At 43.7% G+C, this 21179-nt stretch overlaps 1 protein-coding gene across 1 annotated transcript in view; it reads right to left on the reverse strand.

The window, feature by feature from the left end:
- ScsbetaA (Succinyl-coenzyme A synthetase beta subunit, ADP-forming) overlaps positions 1-21179 on the reverse strand; it is a 64382-nt gene that overhangs the window by 18521 nt on the left and 24682 nt on the right. The window contains exons 3-5 of the mRNA XM_068384765.1: positions 16717-16879; positions 7775-7877; positions 7295-7456 (exon numbers count right to left, since the gene is read on the reverse strand). Coding sequence (XP_068240866.1) covers positions 7295-7456; positions 7775-7877; positions 16717-16879 — 428 coding nt within the window. The remainder of the gene's footprint in view (positions 1-7294; positions 7457-7774; positions 7878-16716; positions 16880-21179) is intronic.

Raw genomic sequence — 21179 nt, forward strand, 5'->3', positions numbered from 1 at the left:
AGACCCTCGTGAAGACCTGAGAAGCTGTGGACAGCCCGAAACGGAGGGTCTTGAACTGCAACGTTTGGGTACCCCATTTCACCCGTAGGTACTACCTGCTGGAGGGATGAACCGTGATTTGGAAGTAGGCGTCCTTGAGATCTACTGACGTCATGAAGTCCCCTCCTCTCAAAGATGCCAAGACCAACTTCGGAGTGTCCATTTGTTGAGGGCTGTGAGGTCTATGACCGGTCTCCACCCTCCTGCCGCTTTCTCCACCAGGAACAGCCTGCTGTAGAACCCCGGACCTGGGTCCAGGACGGGTTCCATCGCTCCTTTTGCCAACATTGCTGAGACCTCTTTCTGCAGAGCTGTCTTTTTCAAGGGGTCCTTGGGGGCTAGCCACTCTGCCTGCTGGTCTGGCAGCCTGTACCCTTCCTTCAGTACTGTCACGGTCCACGGGTCCGCTCCATGGTCTTTCCATGCTTCCCAATAGTGTTTGAGGCATCCCCCCACCTGAGGCTTCGGCAGGAGTAGGGGGCCTCCCTCCCTATCTTCTCCTTGAGGCGCGGCCTGAACGTCCTCTTCTGGACGCTGCGTACGAGGGTCTAAAGGCGGATTGGGCCGAGGCTGCTCCCCTACGGGAGGGCTGAGATGATTGAGACCAGGCCGTAAAAGAGTTGTCTCTCCTGGGCTGGCTAGGAGAGGCCCGAGGAGGAAGGGGCATGTCAGAGGTGGACCTTCTGTACGCCGGTCTCCTGACTGGGTGGGGTCTGGGCTCGTTCGGGTCCTTCAGCTTCCTGACCCTCTCAATTGACTCCTCCGCTGCCTTCAGGGGAAAAATCACGTCGTCCCACAGGGTCAGACTTTTCAGAGACCTGGCCTCTCTGTCCGGAAGCCTCCTCGTGATCTTACTAAGGACCGTGTCCCTCCTGCGTAGGACCCAGTTGGTGGCCATAGCTAGCGACTGGTAAGAGAGGAACTTCAGGGCCTTACCTCCCGAACTGATAAGTTCCTTGAGTAAGGCCTGAGTTTCTGGTACCGTGAGGTCATGTGAGGACTGGACGCCCACCAGTCCAGCCACGAGGAGACGTTGACCAAGTCCTTCGAAATTTCCTCCATCATGATCACCTCTGATGGAGAGAAGCAGATCGGAGCTGTAGACGCCCTCTTTTCCGAGGCTCCTTGTCCCAAAACGGCGAGTGCTGGTTCCAGTGCACAGGCGCCTGCTCGCTGTCCCTCCGGGAGGTAAAATTCACTCTGGGACTTCAGGCCCTGGAGTAGTTTGGAGGCACTCTGATTCTTGGGAGCCTCGGGGTGGTTGGCCACAATCTTGTCCACATGGGCTCTACACAATTTTACGTCCCTCGCTAAAGGGAGAGCCAGGGAGGGCCTCTGTTGGACAGGGGCGTCCACCAGCCTGTTAAGACTGGAACGCCAGGATTCTTCGGAGGAGGGCCTGGGTTCGTCCAGCCTATGGTGACTCCTGATGAGGCCTATTACCCTCCAATAAGCCGATACCTCCGCTGCCGAACCCTGTCATTGGTCGTTGACTTCCTCCGTCGGATGCACTGACGCATGCGACGGGGGTCCTCCGGCGAAGTGCGAAGGCACGTGGGGGAGTCCTGGACCGCCCCACTTGTTGGGGTTCTTTCTGAAGGATGGGCATCGCCGTCGGGACGAAGGCCTCCGTCCTAGGTCTATCCCCCCTTCCGGAGGTCCACGTATCTGCGAGCCTGCTCGACGAGGGGAGTCATAGGTCACGTTCATAACGAGTCAGGTGCGCTTTGGAGGTCAGGACTCGGCTGCCAGACCGAAGGGGCAACTCTCTCCGCTGGGCAGATGGAGCAGGAACCTTAGCGGACTTACGCCTGTCGACTGGAACCTGCAAGGATGAGTCCCTCCGTCGGTTGAAACTGCTGGGGGTCGAGTACCTCTCTGGAGAACGAGCTCTCGAACGCCAACTTGACGAGCCCGGTGCCGCAGCCAACTCCAGCAACCTGTCACGGTGGATCATCACCCACTCACCGTCCGGAGAGGCACTTTTCCTCTACTTCCTTCTGGGGGACCCTGGACGCCTACTCCCGTGACGGGATCTAGAGCGAGAGCGAGAACGCGAAAATCTCCTGCGGGACTTCTCCCGACGTCTCCTGAGATTCCTCAGCGCCTCATCCTCCGAAGAGCAGGAAAGGGCCTCAACTGAGGCGACCGAAGACTTGTAGGCACTTTTTGATGGTCTCGCCTCTCGCGCTGGTGTAGGAGGGTTCCTTTGACGCTCCGTGGACGGCGACTCCTGAAGAAAGACGTCCGGGAACGTGGCCGACGGCGCTGGGGGGGAGCGTGGACGCTCTTCCGTGGGGGACCAGGTCCCGAAGCCCTCTTCTATCCTCAGCGGCAACCTGAAAGGGTCTTGGGGGGAACCCACACAATGGGGTCCGACGGCGGGGAAAGCTCCTTCTCGGCGGCGCCCTCGGCTGCAGAAGTGCCTGAAAAACACGCCCAAGAGGCTGGAGAAGAATTAGGGACATTTTTCCCCCACATGGGGTCATCAGAGGAGACGTGCCCTGCTTGCACCAGGGCTCCGTCTCCCATACACACTCCTGCCCCTCCCTCAGGCACCTCACTCGCCTGGAACGACGCCACAACCCCACTATCCTGAAGATCAGACTCTTGGGGAAGGGCCGCAGGCCTTTTCCCCGCAACGGACTTACCTCGTCCTCTACTCTGGGTAGGGGAGGGGGGTAGGGAAGCTCAATCAGACGAGACGCCCAGCGAAGCAAGGGAGGAAGGGACACTCGGCTTCTTAGGCGACCTCTTCGATGCTTCCTTCTTCTTGGTGCTATACCGCTCTCACTGCACCTCATTCTAAGACTCGCACGCCGGACACGTGGCGGAAGGGGAACATACACTGCCCCTGCACGTGGAACACAAGGAGTGCGGGTCTACTTCGGGTTTTGAGAGGAACGCTCCACACGATTAACCGGCCATAGGCCCAGGACAACGGCGGGGATGCTCCATGAGGCAGGAGGAAGCACCACAAGACACAAGAACGCACAGGGAAAGCACAAAGGGACCACGTGGGTACCGCGTGAGACACAAAGGGGTCGGGGGGACACAAAGTCACACAGGGATTAGGAGAGCGGGGAGATGATATCGCGACGCGACCAGATAACTTACTGGAGGTCGAATCCTGAGAGAGCAGGCTCTCTGACCCAGGGTTAGCCTCAGGGCGCGTATCACTCCGCCTGAGGTTACCCCTCATAGAAAATGGGTTTAGGGTAAACTACACAAAACTCTGGTCGGATGAGAGGAGATTCCAGATACTCCTAAGAAAGTAGTTCGAGGTAAGTACTCCGTGTTGGAACAAATATTTCTTTAGAAATATATTTTCTTTTATACAAATGAACTAATTTCTCTTGGCAAGGTAGTATTTTATTTTATTAATGATATACAGTATTGACTTTTAAATGAAAAATACATTAAGATGTCTTAAATGTCTGTCAAGTTCATATCATAAGTCTTTGTGCTTCATATTTCAGCTCATCACAAAATCAAAACTAACCATCAAAAAGGAAGCCACGTAACATCCAACAAAACAAAGCCTGAAGAAGATACAACACAAGTAAATTAAAAGATCCTGATACATCTCAAGCTTTCAAAGAAGCAACCTAGCAGAACCTACCAGCCAGAGAACCTTCAATGAACGCTGAATGGACTAACTTACGAGATGCCATCAATAAAGCTGTAAGAACCATTATCGGCCACCAGAACTAAACAGTACCAGGACTGGTTTGACGACAATGACGAAGATATCAAGTTCCTCATTAATGGTAGATGGAAGGATCAAATAGCCCTAGACCAAGACCCTAATTCCCACTCAACTTCTGACCCACGCCAGTTTAGTCCTAAAATGCATCTTCACTCCCTCATACTGAAAGCATGGGAGGGAAAACAGGCCCCCAATGATTGGAAAGACACACTACTTGTCACCATCTTCAAAAAAGGAGATAGGAGAGAATGGGGGAATTATAGAGGGATATCCTTACTATCAATTGCAGGGGAGGTCTTGGCAAGGATCTTACTAAATAGATTACAAGATGTAGCAGAAACAATTCTCTCAGTGTGGTTTCCGCCCATCTAGAGGAACCATAGACATGATTTTCTGTGCTCGCTAACTACAGGAACAATAAAAAGAACAGCTAAAACTTATATTCCTAATTTTCTACAACCTCGAAAAAGCATACGACAGCATACGAAGAACAGCTATGTGGTTTGTCCTCAATCACTTTGGAATCCCTGAGCCTTTATTGACATGATTAAAGTTCTACATGATGGGATGACAGCTAAAGTAATCCACCAAAGCAACCTGTCAGCCCCCTTCCCAACTTCCCAATCACATGTGGACTAAAACAAGGATCTGTATTGGCGCTGACCCTTTCCTCTTTATACTTAGCTGCAATGCTATATGAAGTATCCCATAATAACCCAGGGGTTGAGATGAAATACAGATTAGATGGAGGAATTTTCAATCTAGCCAGACTCAAATCACAGCGCAACACCAACACCATCAATGTGACAGAACTACAGTGTGCAGATGACAACACTGCCGTAGCCCACACTCAGGCAAAACTGCAAGTATCAGTGGATAATTTCCATTCTACCAACACGTGTTTTGGCCTAACAGTTAACAGGTCAAAAATAAGATATTGGTCCAGTTAAGACCAGGGGAAAATCCACCAGTAACTAACATCAACATAGATAGAACCACCATTGAATGTGTCAAACAATTCCCATAGCTGGGAAGCATCCTTTCCCCCCAGAGCACCTCCTCCAAAGAGATTGAAAACAGGTTACAATCTGGCCACACTGCATATGAGAGACTATCCATCAGTGCATTCATGAACAACGACCTAACCACCCACACAACGGTGATGGTGTATAATGCCATTATAGTGCCTACCCTGTTATATGCATACGAGACTTGGACCCTTTATAGTAGGGACCTCAAAAAAATGGAACAATTCCACCCGAAAAACCGAGAGCAATAACGAAAATCAAATGAAATGACTATGTGACCAGTACAGCATTCCTTGAAAGAGCCAAACTCACCAGCATCGAGGCCATGATCACAAAACCCCCTCTAAGATGGTCTGGCCATGTGATGCACATGGAGGACACAAGACTATCAAAGGAAATGCTCTTCAGCGAGTTAAATACAGGTTATTGCCCAAGAGGCCACCCTAAGCTTCAATTTAAAGACCAACTCAAGAAATCCTTCAAGGAAGCTAACAGACCTCAACACCTTTGAAGCTTCAGCAAGCAACAGGAATGAGTGGAGAAGCAATGGTAAAGTTGGCATGGACCTCTTTGAAGAAAATAGAAGAGTTAACCTGGTAGCTAAATGACCGGAACAGGCAGAAAGAGCAAGTTTACCACAACCGCCTCCCACGATTCAGTGTGATCAATGCCCTCGATTATTCAAGGCACGAATTAGGTTGGTGACCGTCTTATGATCCATAAGAGGGTCACTAACCCAACAATATAATTAACCTACTATGATCCTTTCCTCTATTCAACCTTCTATTGGGACTGAAAACTATGATATTCGGTTATGAGTACATGCCACCGACGAAGACAAAAACAATAAACAAAAGTTTCAATTTATTTTACTTATTTAAAATTAATAAATTTTACGGTTACAAATTATCGATAAAAAATTCGTAACTTCAAATTTTTCGTATGCATATCGAAGCTTGGGGCAAAACTTTTATTCGTATCTTTGAAAATTTGTTGATTGAAGCTTCATATACTGGGGCATTGGTGTACTGTAATAGAATTACTATACAAAGGGTTTATCACCGAATAATTTACAGTACATGAAAATTTGGCCACGAGATTACTTGTCCGAAACCATGAATAGGTGATTTTTTTATCTAATATGTAATAATGTACAGTTCTCTTTATCGCAAAGGATCAAATCCACAAAGATCTCGAGGCCCTAAGAAACTACCTCATGCATGTTAGGGATCTAGTTAGTCACTAGTTCACAGAGCATTCAGGAGAAAGGAAGCACTTTGGTGAGTCAAGCAACCACCTTGAATGCTGAGCAATGCCGTGATCACCATAAGTGAACACTGAGTGTGTGATGCTACAGAACTGTGAGCTGCTACAGTTGTCAAAATCTGGCTTGTGCGCTCTACCCCAATAGGTAGAGCAGGCTCAGAAGAGCCTGAGTAGTCACAGCTAGCGAGCATGAATCGTGAGGCATTAAAAGATCAGTTTTCATGCAAAACTTTCAGGCGAAAGGATATCTTTCACCTATGACACCGAGCTACTAAACTGTGAGCCCGGATCGTGAAGCATTGAGATCACTTGCTTCAAGCAAAACCCTAAAACCCTTAGCCTCATGATCAGCAGAACGTGCCTGGATCGTGAGGCATTGTGAGACTGCTTGTTCAAGCGAAACTCTCAGGTGAAGGGGTAACTTTCACCTTTGGTGCCTCAGACAGCTTGCCAACTTGTCCAGGGAGCTCAGAAGAGGTAGAGTACTCTCGCGTCAGAACGCAGGGTAGATAGATTACCATGCTAGGACAGCAGTAGCGACTGCATCCCCCAAAATACCCTGAAGGGTAGGTGAGCTCAGAGGAAGATTATGGTAAAGCATATCTCTCAAGTGAGAGGCTAGCTTCCACTTGAATATGCTACACGGTAGCTTCTTGAGCAAACCTCCATCACTGTCCAAGTCAGGCAATCAGATTGAGAAGGAATCTGCTTTCAATGAGGTTAAAAACATTGAATCAACAGCTCTCACTAGCGTGTTTGCTGACGGATCAGCGTACAGATGGCAACAAACTTCCTCATAGAGGTTCTCCAATTCCAAGACTTCAGGAAAGTCTAACACTATATTAATCAAGTCTCCAGCTCAAGGATAATATTCACGAGAGACTAATGTGCCATACGGGGAACAAAGGACAAGAGTAAAGGGAAAAATTATTTTTCCCAAAGCCAGTGACAGTGAAAAGAGATGTCTGTCTTTAGCCACAGCTGAGATCAAAGTAAAGAGGTGATCGGGGGCTATAGTGGTTCTTCCCGCTACCCCTGGTAAAAACCGGAACGGTTGTTGACACATTGTTAAAAATTTTTTAAAGCTACATGCCAGCTTGCGTTGATTTTTCATCTCATGTAAAGAACCTAAGGTTTGTATGCCACGTAAGAATAAATCCATAAACATCAATGATGACAAGGTGACAAAATTCTTTACTTACAAGTTTTTCCTCTACTACTGGTGCCAAATAAAGTACAGCTCTATACTTACTTTTTCCATAAGTATCCTCTGCATAGGGATTGATTTCTATCATGGACGCATCATAATTGATGAATGCATTATACAAAGATTTGAGGACAGAAACAGTTTCCTCCAATCGTGACTCTAGACCAAGAAGCTTTGCCAACTTTTCAGCCTTTTCATCAGTTATACCTGAAAAGTACATTCAGGTTATAATACAATTATTTATCAAATGCAGTTCCAAATCAAAAGAAAACAACAAAACCTTCTCTGGAACTTTAAATCCCCTCTCAAACTACTTTCCCTACAAATTAGGTCAATTTCCTAAAAAAAAAATTGATAAACTAAATAATAATATAAAAGTATCAAGTTGCACAGCTCTTCAATAAGAAACTTTAAACAATTGAAATTCAATGAAATTCAGTACTATGTCTACAATAATCTTGAATTATATCACTGCAAGTGTGGTGATAGTGAACATTTTCTCTTAAAAAGAGGAAAAAGAGATACCTTCAACAATATCAATTGGAATTTTAAAGATTGCTTCTGGACTTTCTGCAGCTACATCTTCAATATTGACACCACCCTGTGCAGATGCTATTATCACAGGACCCTGAGTGAGAGCAGAAAATTAATAACATACTACATTTTTCAGTAACAATAACTAATTATAATAACAATAAACAAGCTGAATTCAAATCATAAAAAGCAAGGGACATTCATATTCTCTCTCCATGTAGTGTAACAGGAGGGGAAAACACCAAAATTGGGGGCAAAACTCACACACCTCCACTCCAAGTTCTGAAAACGCTAGTACAGCAGATATAAGTAAATTTTCATAGGAATTGTGCAAATGATAAAACATAAAACTTGACACACTTGTGTTTCCAAGAGATATTAATCAAATCTGGCCATTGGTCAATTGAAAATTTAAGATGGCTGCCAAATTAAGATGGAATTACACTAGTCATTTCTTATCCTAGGTTTTCGCCAACCTTCAGCCAATGATAGCGAGCGAAAGTATTGTAGTGCCACACTACAATATCACGGTTTGAGGAGCAAATGGGAAAAAGTTATACGAAACCGATCAGCAGATATCATCATGGCGCCAAGAAATTCTTAAACTGTTGCAGTAATATGTATTATCAGTATGTTACGTGAATTGAAGAATTCTACAACTACCACAGGATGTACTAAACAGATTTTTGTTATCTCTTGAGGTTTGTTTAACCCAAGATTACCAAGCAAGAGCACATACTACTTGCAGCTGACATCATGTGATTTACATCTGACGTCATGCTCGCGGTTTATACGCACTGCTTCCTGCTCAGTTGAGAAGCCAATACCTCTAGCAACATCATCTCGTGCTTTCCATTTTGGGATGCTGGCAAAAAAAGCGTAGTGTGATTCCAGCTTTAGTTATCCAAAGCTGATGTTTTTCTTATTAGTATTTATAGTTGTTTGATTTGCATGACCTAGATATGGATTCATGTTTTCATAGCTACTGAAGTAGACTTCAACGTTTGCAAAGCCAAATGACTTATATATTATAAGGTCTTAATGTTTATAAAGCAAAATGACATCTTCCATAATTTTACTGTCTTTTCAAGAGGTCCACCAGTTTGTGTTTTTCCTTGCATAAGCTTTCCACAATAATGTTCAAACCATATCACTGTCCTCCAAATGCTACTGTTCACATACGCAGATGCACTGACTGTAAGCACTTTCATCTTCCTTTGCTGTCTTTTTTACAGGAACACACTGTCAGTTCCAGACAGGTTGCTGCAATAGAGGTTGTGTTGTCCAACATATATGCTATGTCTCTCCTTTCTGTATTCACCCACCTTCAGCAGGACTGCTCGTGTCTGGATTGGAGATGGGTGCCTGGCTCAGATGATCCCAGCCTGATAAGCAACATGCTTAGTGTGTTTTCTGAGGGCTACCTGTGTTGGTAGAATCGAGTTGTATGGCCCCTACTAGCAAGCAAGAAAATCTAGTTTTGCTTCATCCATAATAGCAATTGCACTTGATATGTCATACCGAGGATAATCTCTCTAGCCTCTGCAGGTCAAGTTCAGGAATCAATGTTGGATGTTGACCGAGATTAGAGAATGTTTCAGAAACATCATCAAATACATTCCTATTCTGCAATGCAAATTTCTTCCCTTTGCAATGGAAGGCAGATAAGACATCACTTCCATTGAACGCATGAAAGTATGGGATCCCTCCCTCTAGCTCTCTCAAGCCCTATCGCAGAAACTACTGCATGGACTGGAATCCATTGAATTTTGGCTCCTTGGCCAAAGGTAATCTACATTTTCTCAAGATCTATATCCTATAAGGATGGCAGCACAAATAGTGCTATGACAAGCATGCTTATGTCATTGGGTTTAATGATAATAGACTTTCTCCCACAGATTTCACTGTGCTACTAATGGCGTCTTCTCCTTTTGTAACAATGGCTGTGCTTGTCATCTCTACTTCACACACCTACGCAAAGAAGTGATACCACTCAGTCTTGTTGCTTGCATGATGAAGGAGGCATTGCCAATTACCTGGTGTCTTACTTGTTCCTGTCACTCTTCTTCCTTGTCAACTTTTTGACCTCACCTCGGATTCAAGACTTTGACTTCTTGCATATGTCAAAGACTATGTTCACCCGTTCGTACTTGGTGCCATAGTATTCCAGTTTGGGATAGTGTCTTCTTTAGCATAGTCACAAAATGTCTTTGAAGTACATGGAAGTAAGGCATTGGATAAGTGTTGCTCCATCAATGACGATTGCATCTGCCTTTGGTTCTCTGTCTGAAATGTCCACTTGTGCTTTAGTAATTTCAACCAGCTGTGATTTCTGACATGTATAAAGCTTACCACTGTCACAGAGAGGTTGTGACAGACCAAGCTTGAAGAATTCTTGCAAATCATACAGCCAGTTCTGGCAGGAGATGAAGAGTTGTGAAAATAACTGACAGTCGTCTTTGAGGACTTTCTTTAGAAATCATCACAATCTGTTCTTGTGTGAAGAAAGAAATGGGTTATTTTCTTAATTGGATGATAGAATGGATTATTATCTTCATCCTCTAGCCCTTCCATGAATGATATGAACTTCTACCATTTTAGGTATAGGTGGGTCTGCAATGTTCATCATGCCTAATATCAGGTCAACTGATTCCTCTTGACATGCGTTGCCCATCTGCATTATGTAAAGTGATTTCACCTTTTCAAAGAAAGTTTTTCGAACACACAGTGGCTGCTGCTGTGGGTGGCATCTTTCATACGCTGCCGTAGGAAAAATCTTTCATGACAGATATGGCCTCTCATATTTAGCTACTACACCACCTACTTCGGGTTCAGCGACCATCAACCTACAAGGCGATGACGCAGCTGTCAACCGAATTGCTCCGTCACCTTTGATCACTGCATTAATTTGCCCCCTGTTCTTGATCGATCCCTAGGGCAGAAAGTTCTCTTCTAGAGTTCTCTTGCTTGAGGGTACACTCGGGAATACTATTCCATCTTATTTCTCTTCCTCTTGCTTTGTTAAAGTTTTCATAGTTTATATAGGAGTTAATTATTTTAATCTTGTTGCTCTTCTTAAAATATTTTATTTTAATTTCTTTCCTTTCCTCACTGAGCTATTTTCCCTGTTGGAGCCCCTGGGCTTACAGCATCCTGCTTTTCCAACTAGGATTGTAGCTTAGCAAGTAATAATAATAATAATAATAATAATAATAATAATAATAATAATAATAATAATGAGGCTTGTGAATAACGAAGTTCCCTTTGTGAAACTTACTGGCCACATATGGATGTTGTTGAACAAGTGACATGATATCTCTGAGATGAATAAAGATCCACCGCATATGATTGACATTGTTATTTGCAAAGAAGCAAGCCACCACTTCTAGAATTGCTTCACAGTCACCTTTTCTGAAAGAAAGGATCAGGGTGAAAATGACGAGCTCCATGTCAAGAACCAAATTCCAGAACTGGAACAGCAGGCTCTCTTTCCTTCACTGTTCACACCAACCATCAAAGGTTTTATCTGATATGCTAGAGCAGTACCTAATCATATTATGTCTTTCATAAGCTTGTACATTGTAGTGCAAAGCTTACGAAATGAAAAACGGACAATCTGGTTGTCACCTTAAAAAACAGTAAGATAAAAACAGTAAGATCTCTCCTGCAAAGGTCTCAAGATGTGGTCGAGAGGCTGAGATGGAGGTGGTCTGTTTCAAAGCCATGAGCCTGAGGAGAGAATCTCTCTTCTATGCTCTTAAACGAGACGAGCTGATAACGTCTCTCAGAAGCAGAAACTCTCTCCAGTGCTGCCTTCAAAGTGAATGCCTCTACTAATTTCTCCTTGAAAGGAGGACCTTAATGTCCCAATGAGGGACTCCTCCCAAGGTAGAAGCCTTCCTGTTTCACTAAAGAACGGGAAGGTCTTCCTACCTCGAGGTTTGTCCTAATGTTAAAGGGCCACCACCTTTACCCGAATGGCTACCAGAGGAAACTGATGAGAAAAGGTCGGAGGGAAGTGTACCAGGGGTCAGAGGAAGAGGTGGGCACTTCTTTGACTTCAAGGATGACCCTGAAGGTGAATAATCCCTTTTAGACCTCTTTATACTCCTCTTGTCATATGTCGCCCTCTGGAAGGGTGACCACTCCCAACCCTAATGGCAAGCAGAATCCTGACTGAAGAAGTGTCCTCTGCAGGCAGGGGACAAAACATGAGGTTTCATCTCCTCTATGTTCATGAAGGTGTCACATTGACGATTTGCATCTCCAGAGGCATCCCCACCAAGGAGACACAACAGCTAACCCATTGGAGAGAAAAAGAAAACAAAAGGTTAAATTATCAATACAATACTCCAGCCAGCAAGAACATCTGTTCTCACTGATGACTGCTATCAAAGAGATTACGCGACGAGGAAGTGGAGGGCGGTGTTTCCCAACTCCTAGTCAGTAACTACCGGCCAATTGTTTGCACTTCGTCATAAAATTTTAACTGCCATGTACTTCAGCTTCGCTGTTATCTCTCCTGTGTAAATGAAAAATATTTGTACTTGAGACAGAACCAATAGGAATCCACATCTACATCATACAACTGCAATACTTCTACAAATTGAAAAGGGTAATTTGATAGTCTGATCATGTCTCTTTGAGGTCTATGTGTTGTCTGGTTCAGGTAGCAGATGACGCTGTTGAGACTGCTTGAAAGGCAAAGGCTTATGTACCTGTTGAGGAACTGGGAACCTTGAGGCTGAGCACGTCAAGAAAGAAGTGTGACTGGTGCTTTCACACTTCACTGCAGCCGCAACTTTTGCAGGGAGGAAAAGTGTAGTTATCAATGATGATCGAATTTCTAAGGAAGAGAGCATCTCTGAGAGTCATCTGTTTTGTGAATTTGGACACCACTTCATCACTCTTTTTGAGGACATATTTTCCTCAAATGGAAGCAGTCTGGTGGATAATAAACTCCAGAGCTTTTGTTCATGACCGCAATAGCTCCTCAAACTGCTCTCTGACATCTGGGTCTTTAAGATCTGAAATAGCGAAAAAGGACACTACTCTGGACCAGTAATCAAACCAGGAGCAGGCCTGAAATCCTGACATGGCAGTTACCTCCATGTTTTGCATTTCTAATGTTAAGGCAGATGGTAGATGAGAGAGCATATTGCTCGAGACTCCAGGATTTAGGTTGGCAACATCCGGGTCTATCGGTAGAGGGCTCAGATGTGCGTCAAAGTCAATGTAAAATTTCCTTTGTCTTGGTAAGGCAGGGGGAAGCAGTTTGGAAGATCTACTCAACCTGGGTGTTCTGCTGCTGATACCTACTTATTAACCAAGTGAAGTATCCAAATCCTAGTTAGAAAGAGACATATCAAATCTGCGATGGGTATTTTGAGAACCTGGGAAGACCATCTTCTACTCGTGACCTGGGCACAAGAAGGGTACCAAGGCCATCGAGTTACCTAATAAGTTATCATAACTTTCATGAAGGGCAATGCCTCTGCTGAGTTAAACGTCAGTACTTCCAAGGGGGCTAATCCAATATGATCAGAGGAAGTCCTCAAGAGTTGTTATAGCGAGTCATTAATCGTAATAAGAGCTGGATTGTACGTTCTGTGTTCTTGTCTTAACCCCACAGTTCTAGATTCCTGATTACAGAACAATCTTTTGGCTTTACTTGCAACATCTTTCCTCTCATTTCTTGTAACTGAAAATTGAGAAGAAAAACCTAAAACTTACTGTGGCAAGCCTTGATTGCTTTTTTGCTAAGAAATTGTGTTCAAAGTAGGTTGGAGGAGATAAAGACAGTTTTATCTGCTTCTCAGAGTTGGAAACCTATGGAGAAAAAACTATCGGGTGTATCTCACCAAGAACACTTGTACCTGGGAGCTGAATAATGAGGAGGAGAATCTGACTTCCTCCTCTTTTGAGGGGCTGATCTTGATTATGTGTAGATATAGCTATATGAGAGATAGGTGGGTAAGGTTCCGCTACCTTGTTCCTCTCATACATCTGATAAAGAAAATTCTCGATTCTTTGCAATCTTCACGTACCAAGGAAGTAGTGTCGTAGTCCTCAATTTATTCCACTTGGCTGACATAGGTACGTTCTTAGCTGTCCTTTATATATGACTTGATCGTGAATCGGTGGCTATTTGTCCTCCTATTTAACACATGGTTATGGCGATGCATTCTCTTGTCGCCATCATATTGAGTACGGGTGTGGATGGCGGCGCATTCTCTTGGCGCATCAGCTTGAGTACACCTGTAGATGGACGTGTACTAACTTTACCCTTCCCTTGTGGATCTTCAGGTGCAAGGTTAAATGTGCACCCCTATTTGGGCAAGGAGACCAAACCTGTAATTTAGAATTTGAAGACAATGCCATTTTAAGACGTTTGTAATTCATCTGAAAACGAAAAAGAAGCCTTTGTAAGAGAGAGAGTGGCTTCCTTCTGTGGGGAAGACTATTATGAAGCCTTTCTGGACTACAAGAATGTAATGGCTAATAATCGTATCCTTCCAGCAATGCTCTTTCTGTGCCTGAAGAGATAGGTTGCTCTAATGCCACTCGATGGGTTGTTCGTGAAGGCATTTTAGGCGAGATTTTCAATTTTTACTGGAGATAATACCTGCAACTCTTAGAAATCTCCTTGATTAACAATATCTGAAATAAAAATAGGGCCCTCCATGACCGAGCACACTCGGATGGGATGGAGACCCGTTACAATTATAATAATCTGGATTAAAAAAGAAACCTTCTCCGGTTGGACAAGGGTCGAAGACAGAAGATCAATATCACTAAGCGTGATCTCGGGTTCACTTTGCTCTAAGGGCTACACTACATCAATCAATTCAGTACTATGAAAGAGATGACTCCCCTTCTTGGACACTCGAGTTTAGAAACCTTTGATAAAGAAGGATCTGACTGAGACATCATGAAACACTAAGAAGGTTTTTGCGTATACCACTTTCTATTAAAGTCAATCGGAAGCAGATGTACTCCCCTTGAAAATGCTCATTCCTGGATGCAGTCCTAACAAGAGGATCTAAAAGACTCGCATCAAACACTGATAGAATTGGTAGAGTAGGAGTCTCATGATCCTGAGGAACCACCCTAGGGAACAAATGTAAAGGATCATGACGTATCACCCTTTCTGGATGCTGCTGTGGGGACACTGCTGCCTTCAAAGGAACTGGGACGGTGCTCGTTCTCTTAAGAGTTGATCTAGGAGGTGGAATCCTGCGCATCACTTTCAGCACTGCATTCTCCTACAATAAGACAAGTGAAGGCACATAGGTACTTAAAGGGATATTGCACAATCCATCCTTTCAAGACGAGTTTGTACAGGGCAAGGGAGCAAAGATGGGGGACCGGACACCAGGCCTAAAGTGCAGATTGGCAGACGCACCGCTGACTTGCGGTATGACGGACCATGCACTGGGATGCAAGATGGCGGATACACTGCTGATTGTAGGTATGACGTACTCATCTTGAGGTCCACTAGGCAAAATAGAGGCAGGTGAGCCTCTCTAACTTGCACTCTTCGTTGATGATGGCTTGCTACACTATCATATTGATGCTCGGTCTCAGGATGAATTCACTTGAATGAATAGTGACAATACCTCACCTGACACACTAACGTAAGGGCGCTGAGGACGAAGATTTCGTCGGCCTGACTTGATCATCCCAAAGTCGTGGCCCATGAGGTGCAAGCTGTAAGCCAGACTTCCTAGCACGAATTACAGAAGAATGCGATATAAAGAATGGCAATAAAACTGTGTCAGGTGAGGCTAGCCATGGAGCAGGGTCAGGCATAGATGGCGCTGTGAAATGTGCTCTTTCATATGTTCAGAATGCTCAGTAAAATGCTTTGGTGAATGCTCAACAAACCTCAAAGGTGAACTAATAGATGAATAACCTGAAAATTCCCTTTGAGATCCCAGGTCAAAAAAAAGCTGGTCATACGAGTTCAGAGAGTTTAAGTGTGACAATACCAATGGTGCATCTCAGCTGGCGTGCGGCGAGCACCAGTCGGAGCACAGTCAACAACAGGAACCAAATAAGTAGCAAGAGGACCAGCCTCCAATGTAGTATCTTATACCTCACAATGGAGGGTAGAAGAATACAAGTCTTCAGGATAATCCAGAAGAATCACATGATCAAGATTTTTTGCCGGTTAGCCTGATAGCAAACCGCATAACGAAGGGTCAGATGGGGGAATTTTAGGAGTTAAAAGAGATCTAGACTTCTCCTTCGCCCCCAAAGCAGACAAGGGATAAAAATCTTATTTTGATTTCTTCTTTTTAAGACCATCAAATTTTTCCCATTGAGAGGATGACCACTCATTACATATAGTACAAGAGGATTCCAAGGAGCAACAATGTCCACTGCACAAATGACACGAAGAATAAGGATCCACTTCCATAGAACTCATGAAAGTTCCACAAGGACATCCTTCCACGACAGGACAAGTTCTCATAACACACACTTGCTTTGCACTCATTGTGAAAGACAAGTGAAAACAATTAACACAAACAAAATGAAACTTCGAAGACGACGGATGTCTAAACGCTAGCAAAGTTAGTGATGCCTGGAGTCAAGCCACAGCCTGTTTACTTGACGAATGAGTTAGTAAGGCATGATATATTGGTTGCTAGATCCTCAATGATTTTTCATTGACCATACAAGCCTGCATGCTAGTGTACTCATATTACATGACAAAAGTTTGTATTCTCATAGGAACAAAAACATATACTACATATCAACCAAAAACAGTATCTGTATAGCAGCATAAAACATGAAAAATTCATAAAACTGTACTGGATATGATTATACGCCTAATGAAGAATTAAAGAAAGCAGCATTGAATTATATTCACTATACTTTATCTATATTATTCAAAAAGAAAACCTACTAAGAAAATATTAAATGCTTACACCAAAGGAACGTTCCATCGTGATAGCCATGTAGAACTCTCGTCGTGGAAATTTGCGTTCACAGACTAAAACCTTGTTGCATGCAACACCTTTTTCACCAGTCTGTTTGGTCACAAGAAGATCTCCAATCATCTTCCCAGCAATATCTGAAGCCTCTTCTGCACTGCTCATAAAGGGTAAGAATTATATGAATTAGAGACAAACTTACGAAAATATTTGAAAGAAATACTATATGAGGAATTTTGAATTAAGTTTGTATTTTCCCTCCCTATACAAACCTGAGTTCTTTACATAAGACTATGATTTCAACAAAGCTGGAACTTTTAACAAGGTGTCAACAAGCACATAGGCTGTTACCAGCCGGTAGCAGGAAAGCATCACCCACCCCACTGCCACAACTCCACTTTGATTGCAGATAAGGCTTATGGGGAATAGGTAGTGAAAAGTCAATTTACTCACAGATTTGTCATTTGTTCCTACACGAATACATACTCTCTATCTTTACATAGGAGTCACCCTTAGGTGAGTGGAAGTCCCTTTTCCAACTGGCTGGAAACCTTTACCCGGGAGTATGATAATGAGTAGTGAGAATCCTGACACCTCATTCACCAGTGGCTTGACAATGATAGTGGGTTGATGGTCCATGTTCTAGTGGTAAGCAAGTGTAAGAACACATCTGTGATTATGTCTCAGGCAAAATATGTGAAAAGGTTTACCCGGCTCTATGTATGTTGATTCCAGGTCTTTTGATTCCGGTTATCTGATTCCCAGTAAGTTGAACCCTTGTATTGTTTATTCCCGGTAGTTTGATTCTAAAGCACTGTTCACCATAAAACTCATTAACATGTAAATAATGACCTCCTGGTAAAATTTCAGGGGCTAACCCTTAGAAGACAGTTTTTAAGTAAATGGCCTACAGTACTGTATTGGCTTATTTACCTAAATAAGTTTTGCAGACATCTTTCACGTAAATTCCATATATGAACAGGAGGAAAAATAAAAATAAAAAGATACTATTCACATTTGGTGGTTACCTCTGCCCTTTGACACCCCTATATAACGTACAGTACTTCAAAAAATATGAAACTCATTCCTGAAGGAAGTCCTCATTGTCTACAAACTCGTCAAAAGCATCTACCACATCAACCATTGGAAGTATTGAAAGGGCAGAAAAACCCCAACTTTCATACTGAATTCATCATTCGTATGATATATTTCTTTAAAAAATAAATCAATACCCTTGGAGTACATGCTTTGCAATAAGCATAGGAGATTACATTGGTGGTAAAGAGGACTTCTTAAGGCTACCATGACCCCCAGATCTTGGCAATATTCAAGGAGTCTGTTTCGATGAGGGGGAAGAGCTCCACTCTATTCTGCTAGAATCAGGCGGTTACGATCTTGTGCGCCCAAGTTGCCGCTAGGGACAAATCCTCGACTGGGAATTTGCAGGCCGAAGTACAGCACTTCAAACTGGTATATTTGCTATTAGGGAAGATCCTTAGGTACTTGCCGGAGGAATGGGGATCTGGAAGTACGCATCTTTGAGGTACAGCGCGAGCACAAATTTTTTTAGTGTGAAAGCCTATTTGACCATCTGGGCCACCTCTACCTTGAAGAGTTTGCTGAACAAACTCATTCGGAGCTTAGAGGTCTATGACCAGTCTCCAGCCTACAGATGCCATACCTATGAGCAAAAAGCGATTGAGGGAGACTGGAATACACGTGTCGGACCTCCTGGAGTGTTCTTCCCCAGCATGGTCCGGACTTTGGTCTAAAGGTCCAGTTCCTTCGCGTAAGAACTCATGTTCACAGGATGAGAGTGCATGAATGGCATGTGCTATGCTGCCCTGAGGATGAATTCCGACCAAAATTCGGACCCGTGGAGCATCCACCCCTGCCATATGCTCCTCTCAGAAGAGCTTACCCACCAACCTCGCTAGGTAATTGGATACGCAATAGTGCGCAAGACTCGTTCGCAAAACCAAGATCTGTGTCTCATTGAACTAGCACATACTGGAGAAAACACTCCTGCTTGTCTTTTCTCCCGTAGGAGATCGGCGAGCACCCTTCATCTCTCCTACGCACGCCCGCATGAGAGCCAGGCTACGTTGTTGGTCAAAACAGCAGGTTCTCCCTTGATTGCGAGTATGGTTAAGCTTCCATGTACCTAAGCAGAATGGCCAGAATTGTCCATTGAACAATGGTGGAATGCAGCGGACGTAAGCGGTCGGAAAGCATTCCTATCTGCAGTAAAACCCTGGCAGGACTACATCTAATAAGACTCGTTGTACCCTTGGGGCACAATGGTAGCCCCCGCCAGGCGCAAGAGGTCGGCAGACATCCACATTTGCAGCAATAACCCAAGGGTTTTGTCTTACAAGACTCGTTTACAATCCCAGATTCCTACCTGAGGTCAGGTGGTCGCAAGGGCAAAAACGCATGCTCAACCAAACAAACTCATGTCATCCTCTTACTATGGGGTATCTGTAGTTGTGCAGAGATCATCAGAGAAGGGAACTCGCCCGTGCACCTAGCTAACGATTGGTGTAAGGTGAGTACTCTCTCAGGGCAACAATGAATAGTCTCGCATTTAAGGGTTACTTGTCCAAGCATACAAAGAACCCAAACCCTTGCCAAGAGCCCAGAGGTTGGCAAGTAAAGATCTTGAGCACTCGTTTGGTGAGACGAACGTAAGAGATGTGAACGCTCGCGAACATTGGCGAGCGCTGGCAAGACAATTGCTCACGTGTGGAAGCTTGAACATCTGCATCAGCAGGCAACTTAAATGTCTGCGCATGATATTGTATATCTCTTCTGTATAGCGAGCTGAACCTCACATAGTTACAACTTGCTCATACTTAGAAGGCAAAGTTATAATAAGATATATTGCATCGACACATCTGTGTTGTTGTCACTGTACTTGTATGATATGCAAGTTCTGAATGGGAGAGAGAGGTATAAAGGACTTAGCATGGTGAGCGAGCTAAACACACTCTACAGTTGGCAAGAGCTTAACTGTTCATTGTGCTCTGCGCTCCTTGCCCCCTAAACACACTGGGTGATAGGTTAAGTTCACTAGCACAATAGGTTCGTCTTTCTCTTGTCAAAGAACAGAAGTTTCTCTCCCATACCAGCTTGTTCCATGAGCTTTGTTGTACCACAAGGGGCACGATTCATCGAGCTTTGCTTGTGAAACGTAGCAGAAGCTGGTTTCTGAGTTCTCCCAGAAGGAATCCCCCCCCCCAGAAGCCCCGAAGGAACTCAGCCTGCCTCGGCTCTCATTCCTACGTCGAAGCTACTGTCAGAAAATAAGGCAAGGAAGGAAAAATCATGCTTACATGAAATTTAAAATGTTCTGGAAGGATTGCATGGCATTTAGAATGAAACGACTGGAATGACATTTGATGGAGTCTCAATTCTGAAATTATGTTTTCTCTTAGGAAACAGGGTTTTCTTCGAGAAAATTTTTTTATCAAGAGAATAGTAATATTTTTGTTACCTCCCATAATATCATGAAAATGTAAAATACCTTCACAAAGATCCTTATGAGAAATTTTTGGGGATGAGGTCTTGCGAGTATCACATGACAGTTATATAACTCAAAGCGTGGGTATATATACACCCGAGCAGTGCAAATGGACAGACATCTGGGTTAGCCTACAATGAAAACACATCTGGTCAACGGACAGTAAGTTAAGGTCTGGTTACTGATACCTCCAATAATGAACTACAGTTTTGTGTTAGCATTGCTAGTGATAATATAATCATTTAAGCCTTATACCAATTATTGAGCTTGAATTGCCTGGCATTCAAGTGTTAATTTAACTGCAAGTCAAGTACAACTTTTAAATTTGAATTGCTGATGGTTGATAAATTGATTGATAGTATGATTTATTGTGGGAATTGCTTTTGAAGTGTTAAATCTCTATAATCACTGTTTTTGTCACTCTGTCTATATCTAGGCCAAAACTTTTACGAAACCTGCTGTTAAGCTTTTTTTAAGTATGTATTAATCTGTTGATTGAAACCAACTGTATAATTTGGACAATGCTCGTCTGTAAGTAACACCTAAGCCTATTTTGTCTTTGTTTAATTAAATACAGTATCATTGAGATTACTCTAGATTTTGTACAGACAAGTGAGGATCAAAATATTTAAAAGTTTTAATGCTGCTCATGAGTGGTAGAGGCAAGGGACAGTGACAAAGCCCTAGAAAATGACCAAGTATAAATATGATCAACACCCAAGCTCCTCTCCACCCGCTAAGACCAGGGAGGGCCAGGTAACTGATAATGTTTCTTTAACTTTGCTTGACTTTTAACATTTTAGGTGTGACTCTCAACAGCACATTTACTTTTGAGAAACACATTAGGTCTGTCTCTCCTTTAAATGTACAAAAAGAAGACTTACTGAGACAGTCTTTTAAGATTTTCAGTCATCAGTCTACTCTGAAGAAGTGT

This window comes from Palaemon carinicauda, chromosome 1 (assembly GCF_036898095.1).
Source record: "Palaemon carinicauda isolate YSFRI2023 chromosome 1, ASM3689809v2, whole genome shotgun sequence".
In the NCBI taxonomy this organism is placed as follows: Eukaryota; Metazoa; Arthropoda; class Malacostraca; order Decapoda; family Palaemonidae; genus Palaemon; species Palaemon carinicauda.